The 15,150-nt window shown below is 43.6% G+C and overlaps 6 protein-coding genes across 6 annotated transcripts; 3 read left to right on the top strand and 3 right to left on the bottom strand.

Annotated features, from left to right (window-relative positions):
- Positions 1–45: 45 nt before the first annotated feature.
- On the top strand, positions 46–1,670 carry EAE98_004815 (uncharacterized protein; the record flags this gene model as incomplete). Its single annotated transcript, XM_038952436.1, has 4 exons — positions 46–265; positions 323–636; positions 689–976; positions 1,035–1,670. The coding sequence occupies 4 exons, from the start codon at positions 46–48 to the stop codon at positions 1,668–1,670; spliced, it is 1,458 nt and encodes a 485-aa protein (XP_038811086.1).
- A 1,384-nt stretch (positions 1,671–3,054) lies between these two features.
- Positions 3,055–4,730, top strand: EAE98_004816 (uncharacterized protein; the record flags this gene model as incomplete). Its single annotated transcript, XM_038952437.1, has 5 exons — positions 3,055–3,129; positions 3,194–3,198; positions 3,265–3,315; positions 3,364–3,522; positions 3,584–4,730. The coding sequence occupies 5 exons, from the start codon at positions 3,055–3,057 to the stop codon at positions 4,728–4,730; spliced, it is 1,437 nt and encodes a 478-aa protein (XP_038811087.1).
- Positions 4,731–5,552: 822 nt separating this feature from the next.
- On the bottom strand, positions 5,553–8,729 carry EAE98_004817 (uncharacterized protein). The gene is made up of 5 exons (XM_038952438.1): positions 8,530–8,729; positions 8,271–8,449; positions 8,139–8,218; positions 7,637–8,082; positions 5,553–7,583 (listed from the first exon to the last, which is right to left on the bottom strand). The coding sequence occupies exons 2-5, from the start codon at positions 8,300–8,302 to the stop codon at positions 5,925–5,927; spliced, it is 2,217 nt and encodes a 738-aa protein (XP_038811088.1). The 5' UTR covers positions 8,303–8,449; positions 8,530–8,729; the 3' UTR covers positions 5,553–5,924.
- Positions 8,730–8,879: 150 nt separating this feature from the next.
- EAE98_004818 (uncharacterized protein) lies at positions 8,880–10,154 on the top strand. Its single transcript, XM_038952439.1, has 3 exons — positions 8,880–9,091; positions 9,140–9,643; positions 9,874–10,154. Exons 1-2 carry the CDS (start codon positions 9,067–9,069, stop codon positions 9,493–9,495), a joined length of 381 nt encoding a protein of 126 aa, XP_038811089.1. The 5' UTR covers positions 8,880–9,066; the 3' UTR covers positions 9,496–9,643; positions 9,874–10,154.
- Positions 10,155–10,383: 229 nt separating this feature from the next.
- Positions 10,384–11,213, bottom strand: EAE98_004819 (uncharacterized protein; the record flags this gene model as incomplete). The annotated part of the gene is made up of 4 exons (XM_038952440.1): positions 10,384–10,632; positions 10,683–10,802; positions 10,872–11,048; positions 11,100–11,213. The coding sequence occupies 4 exons, from the start codon at positions 11,211–11,213 to the stop codon at positions 10,384–10,386; spliced, it is 660 nt and encodes a 219-aa protein (XP_038811090.1).
- Positions 11,214–14,069: 2,856 nt separating this feature from the next.
- Positions 14,070–14,996, bottom strand: EAE98_004820 (uncharacterized protein; the record flags this gene model as incomplete). Its single annotated transcript, XM_038952441.1, has 1 exon — positions 14,070–14,996. The coding sequence occupies one exon, from the start codon at positions 14,994–14,996 to the stop codon at positions 14,070–14,072; it is 927 nt and encodes a 308-aa protein (XP_038811091.1).
- Positions 14,997–15,150: the final 154 nt, after the last annotated feature.

Consider the following 15,150-nt stretch of genomic DNA (forward strand, 5'->3'; position numbering starts at 1 on the left):
AATTCGAAATTTACCTTTTCCTCTCTCTACTTGTTTCAGGTCGCCATGAATTCTACTTCTCCAATCGATACGATTGAAGATGGGACAAACGAAGCTGCATCAGAGTGGGCACACCAAAATGGAGACTCTGTTATTCCTATAGAGAAGAAGCTCGACACTTCAATGGAATATCCAACTCGTCCATTGATGGGCAAAAGAAAGGCCAAAAGGAAAGATGATAGTCCTCTGGACATCATTTGCAGATTTATTGTGGACCATCAAACTGGTAAATTTCCCTTGCTCTGTTTATTTTTTAGGATCTCCCTTTAACATTGTGCCTTAGGACTATCTGTCAATCTTTTGATGCTCCTTTCCTTAACGCACATGTGCTTTCCAAGAGCTCGCAGACATACTCGCAAATTCTTCGAACTTTCCTACTACAATCCAGAATCTGGCGAGTATTGCGCCGGTTGGAATGATGCTTGGCTAGTGTTCTATTGGATTGTTATCTTTACAGGACTTCGCGCTGCTTTCATGGATTATGTATTGAGACCATTGGCAAGAAAGGGTGGGGTGAAGACCGCGAGGGATGAGACGAGATTTGCTGAGCAGGCTTGGCTTATGATCTATTATTCTGTGTTCTGGACACTAGGAATGGTTAGCTAGAGCCCAAAACTCTTTGAAAACTTCTTCGCTAATACCCGGATAGTATATATACGTCAACTCAGACTACTGGTGGAATTTGAGCGAGCTATGGACTAATTGGCCTAATCGAGAGGTTGGTGGACTTCGAAAGTGGTATATCCTCGTCCAATATGCCTTCTGGCTTCAGCAGATCATTGTTATCAACATCGAGGCACGTCGAAAGGATCATTGGCAGATGTTTACTCACCACATCGTTACAACTGCCTTGATTTTCACAAGTTATGGTTATCATCAAACGAAAGTTGCAAACGTAATTCTTTGTTTGATGGACGTAGTGGATCTTTTCTTTCCAGTAAGCACCTCTCCTTCACCCCCTTTTCCTAACGAGAGCTAATAGTAATCTTCCATAGGTTGCGAAATGTCTCAAATACCTCGGATACGATAAATTATGTGATTTTATGTTCGGACTTTTCATGCTCTCTTGGGTAACGGCCCGTCATGCTTTCTATCTTATCATCTGTTATTCGGTATGGGCAGATATTCCAAGGGTGATCAATTATGGTTGTTACCAGGGTAAAAACGGTTCTATCTCAGGTCCTTTCCCGCCTCCTGATCGCTTTGGACACCTCTTCAAACCATTTCAAGATCCAGTCGGAGTTGTTTGTTGGAACAACAACATTAAATGGGGCTTCCTTGGTGCTTTGCTTTTCCTTCAAGGTATCACACTAATGTGGTTCTGGATGATTGTTCAAGTTGCTATCAAAGTCATCAGAGGGGGCCAAGCAGACGATACACGAAGTGACAACGAAGAGGAAGAAGAGGAAGACATTGATTTGGATGATGAACCCTTTCCCGAGGAAGTCCCGCTGTTGGAAAAAGAGCCATATGAGGAAGAAGTTGGCGTCGAAGAATTGAATCTGGAGAAAAGAACGTCGAAAAACAGTCGTTATAAGAAGACTACGAGCAGTGCTAGTGGCGTGAGCATCCCGGGACACAGCGATAGAAAGGAATTGCTGGGCAGGATTGGTTGTGATAAAGGCGTTTAGAAAATATGCTAGGGTTCCGACACATGATTTTTCCTGCTCCCGATGTATGGGGTAACAGGAGCGTGATGAATTGGGGAGTGAGGAAGACTCCTCGCGAGAATTAGCGAGGAATGTCATTTTTTCTTGCTTCTTGTTGGTGGTATATGGCATGGGATTTCTTATTTTTACAAAGATATCGGGACATACCGGCTGGTTTTTGGAGAGTTATGATGATAAAACATACCCGTTTCCTATTTTATGAAAAGTTGAACGAAGGAAAAGAAAGATTCCAATCGAATTTCCATTTTAAGGAGTTGCATATCACTCGAAGACTTCATGGTGATGATATCGTTTTGGTAGTGGCGAAGGGAGGGACAATTGTATCTATGTGTTTATGTGTGTGGATTAGATGTGAATGAAAAGATTATACCCAGTTTCAGACAGAACTTTGGTGTATTAAAACACCTATGGTTAGGTGTGACATCAAGGACAATATTCCTAAAGTCTAATGAGAGAAGAAGTAGATGTATCAGTGTGGATTATACAAATTAGCTGTGCAAAGAATACAAAGATCGAGTTTAGTTGAAGTGAGATTAGGTAAAGTGTACAAAGGCATGAGGCACAAGGCTTGCGACAGAGAGGGGGAACTGAGGAGCTGTTGGGAACTGTATCTATCCCAAATGTCTAGTGGTAAGAGATGCTTTCATGACCATTTACAAGATTCAAGAAACGGTATCAAGTATTTTCATTTATCCTCAGCAATGCTTTCATACCACCCACCCATGGTCAATATCAAACCAAACTCTCTTTACTACCAACCCAATCATAAATCGACGTATTCGGACTTCTAAACAAATAGGTAATCTTCAAATAGATCCCGGATGACCGGTACTTTGAGCGGGGCCGTGGCTGCAGAAAGTAAAAAAGCATGGCGCACATGGTCTTTTTTTAGTGTAGTGTGAATACCGAGTCCGAGGTTTACGAAGAGTGGACGTGTACTCTGTGTGAAGTGAAGTATTATTCGAAGGGCTCGGGAGCGAAATGTTCCATGCTTGTGGAGAAGGGTTGATTGAAGGAGCTTGGGAGGAGTAACTGTCTGGGTTATGACAGGACAATGTCAGGGCAAGCTTGTAAGGCAGGTCCCACCGTATTGGTGTGTTTGTGTATAAGTTTGAACAATGATACATCATACATATATTTCTGGCATCTTTTAATAATCTTTCAACTTTCTTCTTTCCAAATTCTTGCTTCTACTGTGTAGAAATACTTTTGGTGAAACTCTTAATTGGTTTTGGAACCGGAGTGGATTTTCGATAACGGGTAGCTTCATCATTGGGTACATCTGGCAGCGACATCAGGACAGCTTGAGGTGAGACATTGAGGGACAATTCAACATAAATTCGGGATGGCCGCGCCGGTAGATCCAGCGACGAGAAAGAAGGTGTTGAAAGTGGTGTTCTTCTCGCTGTTATTAGATTTGGTGCGTCTACACAATGGGCAGATTAATCGCGAAAGATGGCAAATAGCTAACACATCCATTTTAGATCTCGTATGATATACTTTCCACATGAAACAAGCAGACATGAGGATCGCAAACTGACGCGCTCTTGGGCAGATTCACATTCATATTGCCTCTATTTCCAAAGCTGCTGGAATTTTATAGGAAGTACGTTTATCTAGTCTCTAACCATCCGGATATCTAATATGGAAATAGTCTTGAGGCGCCAACTGCCTTTTCCTCTTCATCCAAGTCTCCTACACTTCTCGCACATATCCTCACATATCTTAACACATACAAAGCATCATTCGCGAAACCAATCGACTCTCGATATGATATTGTGTTGCTAGGTGGAGCTCTTGGGAGTTTATTCTCGTGCGCAAATATAACATCGCTACCCATTTCGACCCGGCTTTGCTAATACTCTTCATCACAGCCTTCTCCAAGCTCTCGCGTCCCCTATAATCGGTACTCTCTCAGATAAATATGGTCGTCGCACAGCGCTCCTCGCCAGCATGACTGGCAACATCCTCAGTGTCCTCCTCTGGGTATGCGCCACCGATTTCCGTACCTTTCTCCTCTCGCGCGTCGTTGGCGGACTCTCAGAAGGCAATGTTCAACTCGCAATTGCAATCGCCACAGATATATCAGATGAGAAACAGCGTGGTGCAACCATGGCTTTGGTGGGAATATGCTTTAGTATAAGCTTTACATTTGGACCTGCATTGGGTGCTTGGCTCAGTACAATTAGTACTGTGCAGGCAAATCCTTTTGCCACTGCGGCTGGATTCTCTCTATTTTTGATTGTGACAGAAACCATTTATTTGTATATGTGTTTGCCAGAGACATTACCTAGTAAGGTTGCGCAGGCTAAGTTGAATGGGGAGCCGGCTGCTACAAATGGGGTTACCAAGGCAGCCGGTTCTTCGACTGAGAAGACGCAAGCTAAGATGGTATCCTCGAGTACTGATGGGGTGAAGAAGCAGGGAAGAACAAATTCCCACTTCCTACTTAACCTTACCCATCTTTCTTTCATTCTGTTCTTCTCCGGCATGGAATTTTCCCTTCCTTTCATGACATACGATCTTTTTGGCTATACGTCCGCACTAAATGGTCGTCTCTTAGGATATATGGGACTTGTAGCATCTCTTCTTCAAGGAGGAGTAACCCGACGTCTTCCGCCTCTTCTTTCCGTTCGCATAGGCGTAGTCTCGTGTCTCGGCGCGCTATTCCTCCTTGCCCGCATCAACACCGTTGCAGGTCTCTATCTAGCCACTACTCTCTTAGCCGTCACAACTGCAACAGTTGTCACGGGTCTCAATGCACTTAGTTCATTCGAAGCAGGCGAGGATGAAAGGGGTGGAAAATTGGGAAACCTAAGAAGTTGGGGACAACTTGGAAGAGGGCTAGGACCATTATTATTCACAAGTGTCTATTGGTGGGCGGGAAGAGAAGTGGCATATAGTATCGGAGGTGTGGGTCTCATGGGAGTGGCATTATTGGTTACTTTTGGATTAGAGACTCCGGGAGGAGAGAAAGGAAAGAAGATTGGGGATGTTAAAGAGGAAGTGGGAGAGTTGTAGATCGGGGCATAGTCTCGATATTTGACATTGTATTTTTGTAAGAGTTTTGGTTATACATTTGATGAGCTTTTGGCTGAGACTCGTTTCGGCAAATTTGTCTTTTTCGACTCGAAGGACATATACTCGATCTTGGGCTGCTACGAATCATCAAGTATATCCAGGTTTGGGCAATTGAAGGGGAAAGGGGACGGAGATGTAAATTAGAGATATCCTTTGGTGCATTGTATTTGTATTGAATTGTTTGCAAACTTCAAAGAGAATGAAAGATTGGAAATGTTTTCCAATGGATGTGCTGATATGATAAACTGTTAAATAAACAAGTAAGAGAGGACAGGAGCAAAGAACGAAGAAAGGTATTGCGCGAGGATTCCTTTTATAGAGGAAATTGGCTATACAAATATCTGTATGTTACATCATTATCACAAGATCCAGAATTAAGTTATTAAACAACTCAACAACTTTCTCCAGCGCATACACATAGGCTTTGTTATCCTTGCGGTACCTACCCAACTATCAGACAGACTATCTAGGACTATCTAGGACTACCTAGGTATACATAGCTATGTAGCTAACCTAGCTAATAAGGATGAACTATCTTAAATGAAAATCTCACACTAGATACCTACCTACCTAGCGAGAAATTCGCGAACCCAACAGCTTCGAAATCTCAGGAGGAGGGAATTCCCTCGATGAGCACAACTTTTATATATCAACCAGAACGAATCCAGTCTTCTTCGATAAAAATCCATTCCCGGTGAGTTTTGAACATTTTAACCATGAAACTATCAGAAAATATCAGATCAGAGCGTTATTAATTTGCTCGCTACCGAGTGAGTAGGTAAGATTATATATATTATACATGTCATATTTAGATATATACGTATGTGCTCGAGTAGATGTGCCATATGTACCTCGCTCGCCCTAGAATTAAAAATTTCAAGAAGCCTCCTCTTCCTCCATCCACGCCAAATTCCAATCCAATTCAGACGCCCGTTCCTGTAAGTGAATGCGGATCATTCTAATCTCATCTCGTCTCTTCTTACTTCTTCTTTCTATATACAAATACATCGGGATTCGAGATCAGTAAATCCGTCGTGCCGATGAATGGATTAGTCTTAAATCCATACTCTCCCTTATACATTATTTCCAACAATCATATGTCCATTATCCAATTTCTTCTCTCATCAATCCAGGCTAAACATCCTCACTCCCCTTCTTCTTCTCTGACTTCCTTCTCAATACTCCCCCAAACCCTCTCATACTCCCCCCACTATCTTTCCCCGTATCGTTCGCACTCGCGTTACTATCTCCCCTACTCCTCGCTCCATCACTAATATACACATCCTCTTTACTCCTACTCCCCTCTCCTAACCCTGATACAACACCCCCTACAGCACGTCCTACGCCTAGACTAATACCACTTCCACCTATGCTTCCTGGTCTACTTTTATTTCCTTTTGTGTCGAAAGAAATGTTGCTGCCGATAGAAACACTGCGTAAAGGTTTCCTGAAGCGAGCGGGAGTGGATTGGGAATGCATTTGTGGGGAGGGAGTTGTGATGGGGATACGGGAGCTTGGTTGGGAAGAGTGTGAATGAGATGGGGGCGTGGAAGGTATTCCCTCTCCGTCTTCAGGATGTGGCTGGGGTTTGGGTTTCAGGGTATGATGAGAACTGTCGAATTGGGGAAAGGGAGTATTAGATGTATTAGGGCCAACAGGCGAAGTTTCGGTCGAGTCGTCATCGTGTACATATGAGTTCCTGGAATGGAGCTTAGCGCGTTTTCGTGCACTATTATGGTTGTATGTGCTTTCAGGTGTATTGAGATCGGCTGATGATTCGTCCCCAGGCTGTATCATGGTAATTGGATCTGCATCGACATAGGTTCCACTTCCCATGGATTGACTCCCACTGTCTTCTTCACTAAGATAAGTCAATGATCTGGAGTTCATGGTCCCAATGCGCATTGAGTTGGTACGGGCGCGATTATAATGTTCATACTCCTCTTTCGAATGCTCTGCGTTGTAGAAGGACTCCAAGGCGTCGAAAACATGCGGGAAGACTAGAGTGTTGACTTCTCGAGCCCACAAGAAATCGAGATGCTCATAGTGAGAGATTTCAATGTGAGTTGTCTGAGGCGGGAGCTCTTTTCGCATTACGTTTATGTCGACTAGTGAGTCGCTGCCGCCATACAGCAATACAATTGGTGTTTTAATGTTGCGAGTTGGAAATTTGGCGACTTTGGTGTATTTGTTTATGCCACCTAAAACGGGTTGGGGCTCGTCATCGTACATTTGGAATGACTTCGTGCGGATGATTTGAAACCAATGAACAACTGCTTTGGTACTGGTGAAAGAATACAGATGAGGGTATGCCGCGAGCTTTTGTGAGGTGGACATATTCTTGGCGTGCCAGCCGAAGAGAAATTTCAACCCCATATCAATGAGACGCACGAAGATAGGGGGGTAAAGTATGGATTGCCACATAGTAGCCGATGAGAGAATAGAGCGACGACCGAAAAGAAGAAATAGAACCTGAGGTGATGCTTTAACGAGTGCATCCACTATACCATTTGAAAGACCAGCTGGAGACATAGCAGGCGCAAGCGCAATGAATACATTGATCTGATCATTAAGCTTCGGATGGACAGCCAAAGTCGCAAAAGCCTGGGCAGTTCCTTGAGAGAATCCAATATACGATAATGATGGCGCAGAGGTTGTGTCAAGGATGTATTGAATAGTGTCAGGGATATCATAAAAGGCAAATTCATCCATTGAAAAGTCCCAGAAAGCTGTTTCCGTCGGTGAATGGTGGATGGACTTCTTGGAGTACTTGTTTCCGCGATTGTTTCCAAGCTACAAATCTTTAGCCTCTCATGTGTGCATAATTTGACATGGGCCCAACTTACCCAAACATCGTAACCTCTTTCCACTAGGGTAAAAGCTAAGCATCTCTCTTTATCAGTCAAACAAACCCAGACCTCGCTATTCATGAGCAAGCCATGGTGTAAATATACAACAGGCTTTTTAATGCTACCAGGTCCACTGTTGACCTTTGTATTTTCTTCTCCTTTCTTCCAACCGAGTCGATGAGCGCATAGCAGATAGCCATCTTTGGTTTGTACAACATGCTCTTCGGCATAATAACCAGCTAATTCGCAGAGATCTACAAAATCTGAAGCGTTTCGAATGGAGGTGGATATATCTGAATCTGTCAGTCCTTTTCCTCGATCAGATTCTGCTGAAAGACTGCTCCAACCTTGCTTTCGTGTCTCTGATTTCTTAGCTGCTGCAGATGTGAATCGATTGAAAAGGCGCCTCGAACCTCGATAACATAGTTTTATGATTGTCGAAGCTGTGCTATTGTTAGATAATCTTTCCGACGATGGCAAGTGGTGGGTTGGAACATACGAAGTGCCAATGTCAGTATTCTAATTATTGCTTCTAACCCAACAAGAAAAAACGAGCTTATCAGTGCCAAATATTCGCTCCTGTATGATTGATCAGCGATTGCCACATATAACAATTCAGCAGAAAACTTACGGGCAGAGCCGTCCGATGAATGGAATGTACATTGTGTTGAGTATCTTCTATCGTATCGAGGACTTTATTTGCGCGGTGAGATAGTCTTATACCATCTGAGGAGGCGATCTTGACCGCAAAACTGATAACGAGCTTGATATATGCAGCTAATTGCCCTAGAAGATCTAGAATATAAGGGTCTGCACAGAAACGGTATTAATTAAGCTTGGTTATTGACGTGGACAGAGCTCTAAAAATGCAAAGATGTAAAGATGCATACACGTAGAGTCCAATCGTTAAGACCTTCATTGATGTCACATCCACTTTCACATGCTAAATCGCATATCGCCTTCACTTCACTCACGCCTCGAGTGTTAAAATAAAGGTTGGTTGGTCGAGGATGATTGTTCAATTCAGACTTATCAAAGAAAAAAATAGGGAGAGTTGGACAAACACAATGGCAATTATCTCGAATGATTGGACGTCAACATCAGACGATGAATTCACAGTTGTCGTCCCTAATTGCTTTGTTTACTTGCGCGTTGGAAAAATCTGGGGAGCGCGGTAGAGCGGGAGAGCGGGAGCTTGAAGGTTGGGTTGGTCTCGGTCGGGTAATCCACGGGATTTGTAACCTAGCTTCCGCCCAAGAAAGTGGCACTTTATTAATGGTTTGTCTGTACCCGAGGAATGTCATGACAATACCTACATTCTGCGAATTGAAGCTCTTTCAAGAAGAAGTTCTATACCCTTTCCTGTACACTGTTTACTAGACTGGAAGTATTTTGATCACAAGTCTCAAGAAGACGACTAGTTCAGTATGCCGAGTTCTTGTCAAGATATCCGTTCGCATCTTCCTTTCCTCTCATCAATGCCCCGCTAAATTTTCGCAGGAGCTGCACTGGCACAATGTCTCCAAGAGTCAGACTGTGTCATGATTTATCGCAATAAGCCTTCCGATTGTCTGCGAGCTCCTCTCCTCGAAACTATGCCCACCAAGTGTCAACAATTGAAGACAGGCTACGGTGAATGCAAACGAGGTTTAGTCGACATGCGCAAACGATTCAGAGGCAATCAACCAATTTCTGTGAGCAAGGAGATTGAAGGAGGGGGGGAGAGAAACACCGGTGGACATATGCTCTATGCTGGAAAGCCAGCTTTTGAAAGCGGAGTCAAAGAGACGAGCGGAAACGAGCCCGAAGAGAAGGATTGGAGGCAGTTGGAGAACGAGAGATACAGAAAGGAGTAAAAGAAACAAATACCTACTTTCAGGAAGAGGCATTGGTGTATCATGCTATACATCCGTTAAAATTGGGGTTCCATATTGCATTGGAAGGCGTTCAGGCATTGTATATCAAAGGCATTACGCGATCAAGGTTGATTATCATAACGAAATTGTAAGGAAATCCACTCAAGCCTCAAACTTCACTCATAACTATACACCAGTCTTCGAGATAGGGACCTCATTGCGGCCAACTCTTGGTCCGTCAAGCTGTTATTGGTTTTTGTTTCGTGGACTGAAGCGGGATTTATGGTTGATAGGTTCTCTCAACCGGTAAATCGGATCCAAACTTCTATAACTACACAGCCTTGCTTGCTTACTTTCGGTGTGACTCACGGACAATAGGTATTGAGAACCCCGAAAGAACATGCGTTCAACTCGGGTTATCGGCCGTGAAAAAAGACTGGCTTCATCAACATCGGCCATACTGGCAATTGATCGTATGCTGCATGAACGCGAGCATGCACTTTTTGTTTGCATCTGTAGTACAGCCGCCTTTGCCACCCTTGCCCAATCTCTGCAATCTTATATCACGCTGCAAGTTCGGCAAGAGCGGCCCCACGTCGGATTTCAGAACTGAACATTTGAAGCACGAGATACCTATCGAGAGAAGTTTTTCGGCCATTGGACTTGCGGTGAAATTCTTGGTTTGAAAATATCTGATTTGTATTATCCCTGTCTCAGGAGCTTTCTGGTCTTGGTATTTGCCACTTGCCTGCTATCGTCCTACGATTAGCTCTAATTTTACCCACCCACACTCAACGCCATAAATCAACTTCGCAGAGAGGACATTCATGTCGCCGCCAAATCTCCAATCCATAAATATACAAAATCCCAAAACACCTTCGTCATTGTTCATTCAAGCCCACCAAGGTTGAATTGGTTCATAGTCCCAGCCCCATCCACCCATCCTCCTACCAGCTCACTACTCGACAACTTTTCACGTTGTTCCTGCTCGTATCGACTCAGTAGATCTTGATACATATCACCAAGGTTGTGTAACTCGGTGCTGAGCATCTTCACCTGTTCTTCGAGTCGCTGTCGCTCATTTGCTTGACGTTTCCGAAAATTCCTCTGGGACACGCGATTTTGTACAAGTCGACGCTATCATTTGTCAGGTTAAAGGAGCCTAAAAATTTGGAAATCGTTCTCACCATCTTTTGTGCGGGTGTCTTCTCTGTTACTGAATCTGTTGAGTCATGCGATGTCTCTCGTGTGCGACTACCTTGAGATTTGGGTTTTCGTTCACGAGAAGGTCGGTTTTGGCCTCGTTTCTATATTTCGTTTGTCAGTTCAGAAAACAAGAAGTCTCTTCAATCTAAGGCATTATTATAAAAACTTACCAATTCGCTTGACAACTCATTGATCATCTCGTTCCTTTCCGATCCATAATTTCTACCCTCTGTCGAAATGCTTTGTTCCAATTCTGGCACCATAGACACATCAATGGTATCGAGGTATGGACTCGGATACGGCGGTATAGTGTATATACTCTCCGTTTGTGGGATCGTACAGGTTGTCTGTTTGTTATGTTAACGCCTTGCTATAATGAATTTGAAGAATGAACATACGTATGGAAAGGCAGATCCGAATGCTTCGGTATTTAAGTCACACGGCACGTCTTGATCAAATGTCAAAGAGGGAGGCGAAGGAGGCGAATACCAAATTGGAGTGGAAATTGCCATTGAATATCAGTCGTATGATTAGCTTGTATAAGATTTTCTGTGTAAGGTTGAAGTTTGTTAGGATGTTTGTTGTGATTAGAGTTTGTCTACGGTTTTAAAGTCTCGAAGGACTCGAACGTATATATAATCAGTAATCAGAAATGACTCCAGTAGCTTACAAACGCTTCAACCGCCGCATATTCCCGAATATCTAGGCAGCGGCAGTAGAGCGTTGCGCAGCTTAATTGGTAGCCTTTCAATAGGCTATAGCTATCACACACACCATATATACCATGCAAAAATCCAGCTTACATATCCGATCGGCAACACAAAACACCGGTAGAGCAATCGATGGAAAGTTCTTAATGTCCGCCTTTTCAAGGGTCGAAACAGGTTCTGACATCACTTTTCACTGCTATTTCAGACGGTGAGTGGAAAGCCACACAGGTGCAAATAAAAATTTATTTGTGTAGCATTGTATCACTCATCTGCGGAAAACCAAACCACTTTGGGATGTGGTGGACGCCTTTCAACATACATGCATGAGATGACAAGGCTTACCGTATTCGGTGCGTGCACTTTTAACCTGGGGGTCCACGTGTATGGACCGCCTTTTGCTTAATGAATTTAAGCTTGATATTCTTTCCGCTCTCTATCTGCAGAGTCAGCGAGAAGATAAGGATGTGATTGGATACCGAATCGAGTTTCTTCATCGAGCGTCTTGCGCAGGTGGAAAAGGTGCATACGTTCGGCCTTTCCGCGTTGCTCAAGGTTGATTACAAAGACGGATTTACGATGGCCGGGTTTAGAGCTTTATATCCAGAGGATCTGCATACTTTTCTGCCGGTTAATTGAATTGGATGGAAGCGTCCCTTCTAATCATTCCGTGGTGGAAGCAGGTCCTAGGTCTTTTGTAATCATAATGTGTCGTGCGATTGAGAAGGGTCCGGGGGAGACTATATATACATTATTCCAAGTGACAAATCAAAAAGATACTTCAGGCCATTCCGCGTTACTGCTTAAATGTATCTTCTCGAGTATATCGGCTTTACACAGAATCATAGTAGATGAACTTGGACTAGCTTCCATCTCCCCATAAAACGTCCCCAAATAAGTAACCACCGTACTCTCCACTATCTTCCAAGTCTCAACTCCAAAATCTTGTACCTCTATCATAGAATTACTTACATAACAAGCTCTATGATGAAGTTCATCCGTAGAGCTTTCTCTGTGAAGAACTACTCGAGATAAAACTTCAATAGCTCATCCCCAGTCTATACTCGTGTCTAGTAACGAGTATACACAGGCGGGGGCGAAGAGATTGTCCTTGCTGTTTTGGAACGCTGTGGAATTCGCGCAATGCCGTTTAGATATATCAGGGAGTCCAGACGGGAACACTTGTGTATAATGGTGCGGAGAGGGTCTAAGAGTCATGGACTTGATTCATCGGGCGAAAATCAGTTCATTTCTATGAAAAATGAGCGGATGCGGGAGCCTCTTTATGTCCAACACAGAGAACCCTTTCCAATTTCCAACACTTTACAGATAAAGACCGACAGCTTGGACCACTTTGCGCTTCGAATCCTTAGGTCTCAAAATATATGACTCTCATTCGAGATACCCTAGCTTTCTTGGCCCCTTGCAACTTTTTCTCGCGCCAAACTCGCGCATAACATGACTGCGAGCTTCGGTTCTGGCGCCTCGATCATTATCCACTTGGATCAATGTGAAGTCTCCTACTTTGCTAGAGCTTGAATTACTTTCACTTGCATCTAGATATTTTCAACGTGAGTGGGAGGTAAGGATTTGGCTTCGGCTGGTGATTGGCATTGTATATCCTGAGTATATGAGTCAGTAAACCCAGCATACTGTCAAAACTTGACGTTGAGAGGTTTCCACTGGAAGTAGCTTCGTTACTAATGGGTCTGAAAGATTAGCATTGTACCCGTCGGTTTTGAGACTTTGCAATCTCCAACACAGAGTATCGGCAGACCTGTCAGAAATTAGAACTCACCATGAATCTGATGACCCTCATCTTAAATCTCGCAGACATTTGTCACAAAAAAGGATTCCGTATCATGAGCTAGATGCTTCTAAAACAAAATTGCCATACGAAGGAAAATGCTTAACGCTGCAGCACCTATTTTTTGTACACTGTACTTTGTGCTGAGAAACATGTTGTTTTTCAGTTCTGATCGGGTATTGTAAGGCTTTATAAGCATCAATTGCATAGCATTCTTGATGTTCTAAGCTGGATGAGAATTTTTTGCAACTTATTACACATGGTGAGAGCACGATATATGGGTAAGAGTTGAGGCGATGATGATGCTTTCGTTTTCTTGCTTTTTGCGTGCCATATTTCATGAGTATTATTATTTCTTAAAGTGAAGGATCGAATCTTAAGACAATTTTGCGTTCTTGGTCTTTAGATCGACATTGTACTTTTCCACAAGTCTCCGAGTTGTTTACTCCTCCTGTCTAGTTCATCCTCCTCAATATCTATTGAGCTACAAACAAATGCAGACAACAGGGCACCTTCCCGAATGCCACTTTCGATTCATATATCCCTACATCTTAGAAATTGTCCCAACCCTATATCTTGGCAATTCAAAAAGCATTTCACCGTCCCACCAGTGATTTCCGCACCAGAGAATTAGGGTGCCGAATGTCCTTGGTGGGATGAATACGCTGTCATTGCACTGTAAAAAGCTAACAGTTTTTAGTTATATCAGCCGATTTTTACTACAATGCTCATTACCCAACATGAGCTTCGCTCCCTGCTTTGTTGATATATACAAAATGTAGCTCAATTGTGTGTGTTCGGATTTGTATTAGTATAAAATCTCCGCTATTTATCTTCTCTATCTAGGAATTTTGCTATTCATCCAAGACCCATTTCACTCCGTCTACAACCATATCCGGCTGCGTTACCAGGATAAAGTGACCACTCTCGTCAGCAAACACAAGTTTTCCCCTCGTGGAAAGTTTCAAATGTTCCTTCATAAGTCCCTCACTTTTCTCATCAGCAATGTTGATCAGGTTCCTAACATAACTCCTCTGCTCCTCAGTCCCATTCCCCATCTCAACACCCGCTTTATACAACCCACTCCAATCTCTGCTCCTCAGGCCCCCGATTACATAAACCGGTCTATCTCCAAGCAGCGGCTGCTTATTCCGCAGCTCTTTCCTTAACAAAGTATCAAAACTCGGGGCGTATTCATCATCCTCTTTCTTTGCCTGTAGCATGTATTTCTCTGTTCCTCCTTCGCCTTCGAATGCATCCCATTCTTCCGTGGTGAACTTATGCTCGGATCTGAGACCAATACCAGAAAAGAAATCAACTCCTTCGGAAATCGCTTGGATATTTGCATCATTAGGATTCAGCACCTGTAGCGCAGTCTCGTGATTCGCATCGACGAATACTACACCAGCGATGTGGGGGCCATTTCCTGTAAGGGCAATGAACTCGTTTATGAGTACACCGGCCCAAGAATGCCCAACAAGAATTAGGGGATTTGAGATGGAAGCTTTCTCAATCAGATAAGACAGTTCTAAAGCAATATTCTCCGCTGTGGGCGCGAGAGGTGAGAGCTCAGAATTGCCATAGCCGGAACGGTCGTAGTTGTAGCTGCGTAATGAGGAGGGAAGTAGCCGTGTCACAGCAGCCCAAATGCGACTGGTGCTTTCTACGCCTGCTATGAATAACACAACGGGATCTTTGGAGCGGCTGGGCTCTGGGCCATGAGTGTAGAGGGCGAGGGAGTGAGTGCCGATGTTGATAAGAGTGGGGGTCGAGGAAGACATTATGAGCTTATGAAGCTACGCGTTTCTGAGGCTTCTCAAATTCAAATGGGGTGTGATATATGATGATGCTCTCCAAATATTCAAGCTACTGCATCCATACATATATTTCATCACTATTAATGCTTTGTCAGGTCTCTGAGTCAGGCCGTCTTCC

This window comes from Botrytis deweyae (assembly GCF_014898535.1).
Source record: "Botrytis deweyae strain B1 chromosome Unknown BDEW_009, whole genome shotgun sequence".
Classification (NCBI taxonomy): domain Eukaryota; kingdom Fungi; phylum Ascomycota; class Leotiomycetes; order Helotiales; family Sclerotiniaceae; genus Botrytis; species Botrytis deweyae.